We start from the raw sequence: 9,174 nt of genomic DNA, 5'->3' as shown, positions 1-9,174 counted from the left end.
ATTTGTGTCGGTGAAAGAGATGTCCGATTTGTGAGCGAATTATTTAAGTAAAATCTTTTGATCAATTCGATTTTGTTTTAATCTGTCAAATCCACTGATATCAGTGGTCAAAATCGGTTCAAAAAGCGGCGTGAACCGGCATGAATGATTCCTTTTGTCACGAATCTGAATCAAAATCACAAGAGAAGCACAAGGCATGTTGAACTTGTGTGTCTTCATGGGAAAACAGAAGAGACTGTTCATGTAAGCATTAGATATGTTTGGATCTAAATTAATTTCATACGTTTTTGGCTTAAACATTATGAACGTTGAAATCCTGATGACGTTATGTGCGATAAGATTTGTTCAAGTACCCACTTTTCTTGGAGAACTGTTCAAATGTGTAATATTTAGTGGTTTATAAGTAAAAATAAAATAAAAATAAAAACAAATATATATATATATTTACTATTTACATTGAACCAAGGTGACAATGACCAGATGTGCTCATGAAACACAATAATATGCAAAACTCTTTTAACCAGTTGACTTAAAGGGAAAATTCTCTCATCATTTACTCACCCTCATGCCATCCCAGATATGTATGATTTTCTTTCTTCATTTATAGAAGAATATTTCAGTTCTGTAGGTCCATACAATGCAAGTCAACTTGCAGAGTCCAGAAATTTGAAGGTCCAAAAAGGACATAAAGACAGCATGAACGTAATCCATATGACTCCAGTGGTTAAATCCATATCTTCAGAAGTGATATAATAGGTGTGGGTGGGAAAAAGATCAATATTTAAGTCCTTTTTTGCAATAAATCTCCTCCCTGCCCAGTAGGTGGCAATATGTATGAAGAATGCACAATAACACTTAGAAGACAAGAGCCAGAGCCTCTCTATCAAGGCGAGCCTACAAGTTTAGGAAAGCAATGCATAATGCAGCAGTCCCATAGATATTCTATCGGCGGTACACTGGCAAGGAGACAAGAGGCTGTTTTTTTTTAATGGACGTCTATGGAGGAGATGCATCAGTGTGCTGAATAAACTGCTTTTGTGAGGAAACAGCTCATCATTTAATGAACTGACCACCTGTCCACTAATCTTCAAAATGTTTTACACTAAACAATCCTTTTGAAAGAAACTATGTGTGGAGTTTACTATGATAAAATTACTGTTTTAAAAGAGAAGACACAGACAATTTTGCGACAGGTATGGTGTCAGATTACGGCTCTTCCCATTCCATTGTATGGTATCTGCAAACAGTGACATATTGTTGTAACACAATAGTTGACCTTTATGCTTTCTCCTATGGTAAAAACGTTGAGATTGTTATCTCGGTATAGAAGATCTCAGTACAACATAATATTGATTTGTTTCTCACCAACAACACCTATCATATCGCCTTTGAATTTAATCACTGGAGTCATATGGATTACTTATATGCAGCCTTTATATGATTTTTGGAGCTTCAGAGGTCTGGACCCTGTTGAATTGCATTGTATGAATCTACAGAGCTGAAATATTCTGCTAAGAATATTTGTTTGTGTTCAGCAGAAAAAAGAAAGTCATGCACATCTGGGATGGCATGAGAGCGAGAAAATGATGAGAGAATTTTCATTTTTGGGTGAACTATCCCTTTAAGTTTAATGGAAGATACAAATAGACTATAGTAGCCTAACACTTACAAAACAGGTAAACACCACATAACTAAGAAATTTGGTACGTACATAAACAAAAAAACACATTGTTACATCTCGGACAAGCCTCCAATTAATGTTATGACCCAAGTTTGGGACCTTCTTATGTTGGTCCCAAACTTGGGTCGTAACATAAATTGGGGGCTCGTCCGGGATGAAACAATGTGTTTTTATGTTTGTTACATGTAACACACATAGTATTACAATAGCTTAACAACAAATGTTTACATTTTTTGAAGAAAATGTGAATGATGCTTGCCTGAGCAAAACTTCTGATTCCAATCTAGGGCAATGTACCGCAATAGCGACAAAGACTAAAATATAGTACAAATGCAAAGTAAACGACACTACAGTGACATATATATTCTTTGCCTTTAATACATGTTAAAATTATCTTCGTATCCAAAACAACATGGAAATTAAAGCTATAGGATAATATAAAGTATGTGACAATAAGTGTAAATTGTTTGTACATTTTATTGTCTGCAGAAACAGCAGTATGTGTATGTATATGTGCTCAGGTCTGCTTCAAAACCAATCCAAGCAAGTCACCGAAATGCCAACACCCTGGATTACAAAGGCCTAATGGATAAAAATTAAATAAGAAAGCAAACAGTCAGGTTTATTTAAGCATTACAGTTTTTTTTATTTGTTTTCATATATCAATAGGCTTACTGATAAATGAGCTGAGAACTTCCTCTTTGCATTGTGTGAATTTTTTGTGAACCTAATATCTCTTGCACAAACATGTTTTGTTTGAACATTCACATCGCAGTTTCTCATGTTCTTTGATTTTGCTTTGTCGTGAAATGAAACTTAAAGTAGCCCTCAAATGTGATTGGACAGTGGGAGATCTATGTAAGTGATACATCACAATGGATGACCTGATTTAATAGGCATATAAACACAAGACGAAGTTATGTAGCTCTTTCGGTAAGGATTTTCATCATTATACTCTTTCCTGAATACTTTTGCTGAATTGAGTTTCCCCAGCAAAAGAAGAATCATGTATCTTTTATGGCCTCTGCTGTTTCTTCATGTTTCAGCACAGCGTTGGACTCTGTTTGGTTAGTATATCGACAAACCACTGCTTTTAAATAAAATAAGAATGTGAGCTGCCTTGCAACTTGAAGGACTTTGAAGCCATTTCTTAGATTTTCAGTGTTGGCATCGTTGCATTTGTCCTCTGTAGGGCAGTAATGTTGCAATGTGTTTTTATTTATGTTACTTAAGAGTAGTTTTAAAGACAATTTATGTGCATTTTTATGATGCCTCTTAATAAACAAGTTTTACTTGCTCCAGATGAACAGTTAAAGCCTAAACGGGAGGGCAGAGTGAGATTGGTGGGTGATCTGCCTTCCTCTGGTCGTGTGGAGGTGTATCATGATGGACAGTGGGGTTCAGTGTGTGATGATGGATGGGAACTGGCTGAAGCTCAGGTGGTGTGTCGTCAGCTGGGTTTTCCTGGAGCTGTATCAGCCATGGCTGGAGGACAATATGGTGAAGGCAAGTTCCACAGCGCAACGTTTAGGACCGAATTTGATTGTTGAGTTCTGTCTTTGTCAACAGTTGTCTGATTTCTTGACCCTTTTTAGGCTCTGGTCCAATCTGGCTGGATAATATAAACTGTAAAGGCTCAGAGAACTCATTGTCTGATTGCTGCTTCAAAGGTTGGGCTGTAACTGACTGCACACATAAAGAAGATGCAGGAGTTGTCTGTGAAACTGGTGAGCCATCTACAGGATCTTCCTAAACTTGCGACTCTTGTTTGCTCATGTAACGCTATATGAAATATGCCTTGTGATATAATTGTATCTATTTATTTATTTTAAGAGGTCCAAGCAGAGAAGGTGCTAGAAGGAATCCTCATGTTTTTGTTCAGTTGTTCTCATTTTGATATTTTGAACGGAGCAGGGTTGGGACAAAACATGTTTTGAAAGAGAAATGTCAGGGTTTATTCATATATTCTCAATAATGTGTGATTGTGAGGTACCTTTTCTAACTCGTCCCAGGCTGTTTGTCCGATTGGTACAAAATTTGGCAGGAGTCCCTCCTGACAAAACGTTTGTTTAGCAGACACAACCCAATATATTTTTTGGGTGTGGCCCATATTCTTAACATAAAGTTCAAACTTCATGAATCTTGGTACACACAGGACATGATAGGATAGGACAGGACATGGAGAGAATTTATTTTCTGAAATCACAATAGTTTGCATTCCCTCACAGTTATTTTGGGTTTAAATAACTTCATCCACCCCTTACAAAAATTAACCATGTTTTTTCACTACAGTAACCATATTTTAACCATGATATTTGTAGTAAAACCATAGTAATGATTCAGGAAAACCAATACTATGGTATTAAAAATCAAAATCATTCTGCCTCAAAACATAGTAAGTTTTACTATAGTAACACCATGGTTAGTGGTACAGGTATGGTTTTAAAAAGCATGGCACATGTACCATAAATTAGCCAGTGTTACTATAGCAAAACTAACAGTTTTTAGGTAGAATGATTAAGATTTTTATTACCATAGTTTATTTTCCTATATTGTTACTACAGTTTTACCATGAATGACATGATTAAAATATGGTTACTGTAGTAAAACCTTGGTCAATTTTCTGGTTATGATTTTACTACAAATACCATAGTTCAACTATAGTTACTGTAGTAAAACCACGGTCAATTTTGTGGTTACTATGGTTTTAATTCAAATACCATAGTTCAACTGTAATATTTGTAGTTACAAAAAATACTATGGTTATGGGAATGAAAACTACTGTGAGGAAATGCAAAGCTTTTTCAGAAAGTACACTGTCTGGCCCAAAAAAAGTTGCATACTCTAATATTTCATTGGACCACCTTTAGCATTGATTAAGCATGCGCATTCGTCGTGGCATAGTTTCGACAACCTTATGCAATGTCACAACATTTATTTCCATCCAGAGTTGCATAAATTTTTAGCCGAGATCTTGTATTGACAACGGGAGAGTCGAACCACTCCGTAAAGCCATCTCCAGCACATCCTAAAGACTTTCAATGGGGTTAAGGTCAGGACTCTGTGGTGGCTAATTCATGTGTGAAAATGGTTTCTCATGCTCCCTGAACTGCTCTTTCACAATTTGAGCCTGATGAATCTTGGCATTGTCATACTGGAAAATGCCTGTGCCGTCAGGGAAGAAAAAATCCATTGATGGTCATTCAGTACATTCAGGTAGTCAGCTGACTTCATTTTATTGCCGCATTACGTTGCTGAGCCTAGACCTGACCAGTTGAAGCAACCCCAGATCATAACACTGCCTCCAGAGGCTTGTACAGTAGGCATTATGCATGATGGGTGCATCGCTTCATGTGCTTCAATTCTTACCCTGAAACACCCATCGCTTTGGAACAGAGTAAATCTGGACTCATCAGACCACATGACCTTTTTCCATTGCTCCACAGTCCAATCTTTATGCTCCCTAGTAAATTGAAATACATTTTTCCAATTAGCCTCACTAACAAGTGGCTTTCTTATGTCACACAGCTGTTTAGTCCCAATCCTGTAAATTCTCGTTGCATTGTGCACGTGGAAATGCTCTTACTTTCATTATTAAACATAGCCGTGAGTTCTGCTGTCGATTTTTTATGATGTAACTTCACTAAGCATTTTAGTGATCTCCGACCATGGTCATTCAAGACTTTTTTCCGACCGTATTTCTTCTGCGAAGCTGACGGTTCACCACAATCCTTCCAGGTTTTAATAATGTGTTGGACAGTTCTTAATGTTAACCCAATTCCAGTGGTTTCAGTAATCTCCTTAGTTGTTTTCTTTGCTTGATGCAGGCCAGTAATTTGCCGCTTCTGAAACACAGTAACATCTTTTCCACGACCACGGGATGCATCTTCTGACATGGTTGTATAAGAAATGAAAAGCTACACACTGCATCAGTTAGGGTTAAAAGGATTGTTGCCTGCTGAAACATATTAATCACTGCAATAATGATCCAATCATAGGCTCTTAAGTATCTGCTTATTTAAATCCAATTTTTTTTTTGCCAGGCAGTGTAAATTCCCTCTCTGTCCTCAAAGGGCACTCCTACAAGAAGGCATTTTGATACACACAAAATGATCACACAAAATTCCAAGAGAGGGCGCTATAATAAAAGACACTCATAACTGCTTCAGAGGTTAATTTCAACTTTCTTAAAGGGATAGTTCACCCAAACATAAAAATGATCTCATCATTTACTCACCCTCTTGCCATCCCAGATGTGTTTGACTTTCTTTCTTCTGCAGAACACAAAGAAAGATTTTTAGAAGAATATTTCAGATCTGTTGGTCCATACAATGTAAGTGAATAGTGGCCAGAACTTTAAAGCTTCAAAAAGCATATATAGGCAGCATAAAAGTAATCCATAAGACTCCAGTGATAAAATCCATGTCTTTAGAAGCGAAATGATAGGTGTGGGTGAGGAACGAATCAGTATATATGTATTTTTTTTTTAACTTTAAATCTCCACTTTCACATACACATTATTCTTCTTTTGTTTTTGTCAATTCACATTCTTCGTGCATATTGCCACCTACTGGGCAGGAAGGAGAATTTATAGTAAAAAAGGACTTAAATATTGGTCCGTTTCTCACCCACACCTATCATATCACTTCTGAACGTGCTGATTTAACCACTGGAGTCTTATGGATTACTTTTATGCTGATTTTATGTGCTTTTTGGAGCTTCAAATTTCTGGCCACCATTCACTTGCACTGTGAGGACCTACAAATATTTTCCTAAAAATCTTTGTTTGTGTTCTGCAGAAGAAAGAATGTGAGTAAATGATGAGAAAATTTTCATTTTTGGGTGAACTATCCCTTTAAGAAATTTGAAATTCACCACCCTTCTGTGACAAATTGGGAAATTGTGGTCATTCTTTCCCCTTGTCCAGTGTGCGTAGACCCCAATAATTGCCGTTCACATCTATAATTTGAAGTGTATTTCTATTATTGTTATTTTTAAACTTTAGAAAATGTTTACTATTATTACTATTAAACTTTATATTTTCCATTTTCTTTGTAGGTAAAAACATGAGCATCAATCGTCACTTCACCGTGGATAACAGTCTGGGTTTGTCTGATGATCTTGGCGTTCTGTTTGACAGTGGAGATGGTTGTGATTTTAGCATTTATGTACGTGATCTCAGTGAAGATGCAGAATTGACCTTTTGTGTACACAGTTTGATCCTCATGGCTTATTCAAAATTAAACATAACACACAACCCCGAAAACTTCACAGTGGAGGTCAGCCAGACGTGCCATCCCCATGTCTCTGATTTTCTCAGGTAACTTTTGGAAGAACACTTCATTTAGATGAATCCAACCTTTTTTAAATCAGTTGTAATATTGTCCTTTTTTTTTAACTGTGCAACTTTTATTCTATCAGTCATTCTTAGGAAACTGTGCATTTTGTGCCGTCAAGATTTACTACTGATGTAATTAACAGAATTGTACATTTTACACAGAATTTGATTGACATTATACATTTTGTTCATATTATTATCTGTTTATTGTGTAGTGCGAAATAAATAAAAAAATAGTTTTTCTATAATAAGAAAATCCATAATTTGTATTTGTCCCCCACTTTTTGTTGTCTTGTTATACCCCTTTAAAAATAATGGTTAGATTCTACAAGGGAGTGAAAAATACATCAAAAAAATGTTTTACATAACTTTAAAGCTCAAATAATACATACGTTTTAACAGAAGAAATAATATAAGTGCTGTGTTAGCTACTAAACAGATATGTTTTTTTCAGGTATTTGTACACTAGGCAGGTTGATGTTTCCATCACATCGGCTCAATGCCTCCATCAGTTGGCTTATATCTTTGGAGTGAAGAAGCTTATGGAGGATGTTGGCAGGGTCTTCACTTTACTCATTCCTGAAGACAACAGCTTCCAGACCCAAGTGTCAATGTACGAGTATGGTGTCCGCACAGGCGATATTGTTCTGCAGGAGAATGTCCTTCAGTACCTTTCCTGGAACTGTGAGTTCCTCATCAGTTCTCCGGTGTGGAACACCCTCTCCTTTCACATGATGGACACTCTTCTGTTGCGCTCAGACCTGGTTGTCAGGGATGAAGCTTTTCTTCTTGAAGCACTGGAGAGCTGGATCCAAGACAAAGATGATGCAGTTAGTCCAGAACAACAGGTCAGTCTCCTGAATCACATCCGCTTCCTGTTGATCCCAGTTGATAAACTCTATGACCTGCTGTATAGCTCAAGCATTCTCCGTCAGAATCAAGAGAAACTGTATCTAACTGGCTTGCTCAAAGGCTTTCAGTTCAACACTCTTCCCTTCTCTAAGATCAGGAAGCAACTGGACAACATCAGTAATGAGTATCTGCCCAGAATCTACACTGCAGACGAGTTGAGTGTATTTGTCAATGACACCACAGTCAATTATCAGCCCAGTCACTACTACTATGGGCAAAATAACAGAATCCAGACTCTCTCAGCTCCTGTACACACTAGTGCCTATTTCAAAGACCAAAAGGTCCAATGGCAAGCGCAGGTGTTTCTTAGCATTCAAGAGTGCTCTTACTATGGTTTTACATGTGATTCTCTCCCTGTTGCGAAGTTCTTCGTCTATAGCAATGCGTACGATTACACCAGCACCATTCGCTACAACAACAGGTTGATTCTCAGCTGTAAAAATGTAAACAAAGTCTTTCATGTCCAAGATTTCAAAAACGATGTGGCGGTGATTCCTAACAACAGCAGTATGGGCCTGCCGAACCCCTGTCCTGATGACTACAGTTTTAGATTTGTAGTGCGTCCAGAGTATATCTGATGACTTCAGGTTGGTTCCCACAGTTGTTTTAGTTCACTTCTGTCTAGTCATTTCAATTGAATAGTTTTAAAATCATGTTTACTCTTCATTTACAACGTATGATAGTGATTTATGATCATAATTTTGATGATTTCCGGTAATTGATAACATTAATAGACATTAACAATATTTGGCTGTTTTAAATGCACTTGAATAAAAATAAATTTCTTCCATAATCTCTGTTTAACTTTATTGTGTTCTGGGATTGATATGTGATTGCTAGGATGTTTTGGGTGGTTGCCGGGCATTGCAACAGAGCACAACAGTGCCCGTCCACTTTTTCAGCCATCTTGGTTCTGGAAGTATTTTTTCCATTCACCTTTTTCTATAGTGATTTCATAAAGTCCTTCATAAAGACATGAATTTAACCAACCAGCTCCAAGGTGAATCACACTCTGTTCTTCCATCTTAATCTTGTCATTTATCTCTAATAACTTTACCAATAAATCATTGATAAAAAAATAAAATAATAAAATATTTTATACATTATTACTATTCCAAATTAGTCTTTTTACTTTTAAAAAATGTGTTTATTTAGTATACTTAATCTGCAAATCAGTTACTCATTTTCCATCATTATATTCGATGTTTACCTCTTCTGAAAATCTGACAAAGTGAAAAGATTT

General features: G+C 36.6%; 1 protein-coding gene across 1 annotated transcript; it reads left to right on the top strand.

Annotated features, from left to right (window-relative positions):
* The first annotated feature begins 2,528 nt into the window (after positions 1-2,528).
* LOC127412505 (galectin-3-binding protein A-like) lies at positions 2,529-8,749 on the top strand. Its single transcript, XM_051648964.1, has 5 exons — positions 2,529-2,748; positions 2,984-3,187; positions 3,277-3,408; positions 6,740-7,001; positions 7,474-8,749. The coding sequence occupies exons 1-5, from the start codon at positions 2,688-2,690 to the stop codon at positions 8,507-8,509; spliced, it is 1,695 nt and encodes a 564-aa protein (XP_051504924.1). The 5' UTR covers positions 2,529-2,687; the 3' UTR covers positions 8,510-8,749.
* The last annotated feature ends 425 nt before the right edge of the window (positions 8,750-9,174 follow it).

Source organism: Myxocyprinus asiaticus, chromosome 21 (assembly GCF_019703515.2).
Source record: "Myxocyprinus asiaticus isolate MX2 ecotype Aquarium Trade chromosome 21, UBuf_Myxa_2, whole genome shotgun sequence".
Classification (NCBI taxonomy): Eukaryota; Metazoa; Chordata; class Actinopteri; order Cypriniformes; family Catostomidae; genus Myxocyprinus; species Myxocyprinus asiaticus.
Note: the sequence above shows the minus strand (reverse complement) of the source record. Positions and strands in the feature narration are given on the sequence as shown.

What these genes read in the sequence shown, in the direction of transcription:
- LOC127412505 (XM_051648964.1), top strand. Translation starts at nt 2,688, where the DNA reads ATGTATCTTTTATGGCCTCTGCTGTTTCTTCATGTTTCAGCACAGCGT. An exon ending in ACAGCGTTGGACTCTGTTTG is followed by an intron (nt 2,749 to 2,983) that starts GTTAGTATATCG and finishes TACTTGCTCCAG; the next exon opens with ATGAACAGTTAAAGCCTAAA. An exon ending in CATGTCTCTGATTTTCTCAG is followed by an intron (nt 7,002 to 7,473) that starts GTAACTTTTGGA and finishes TGTTTTTTTCAG; the next exon opens with GTATTTGTACACTAGGCAGG.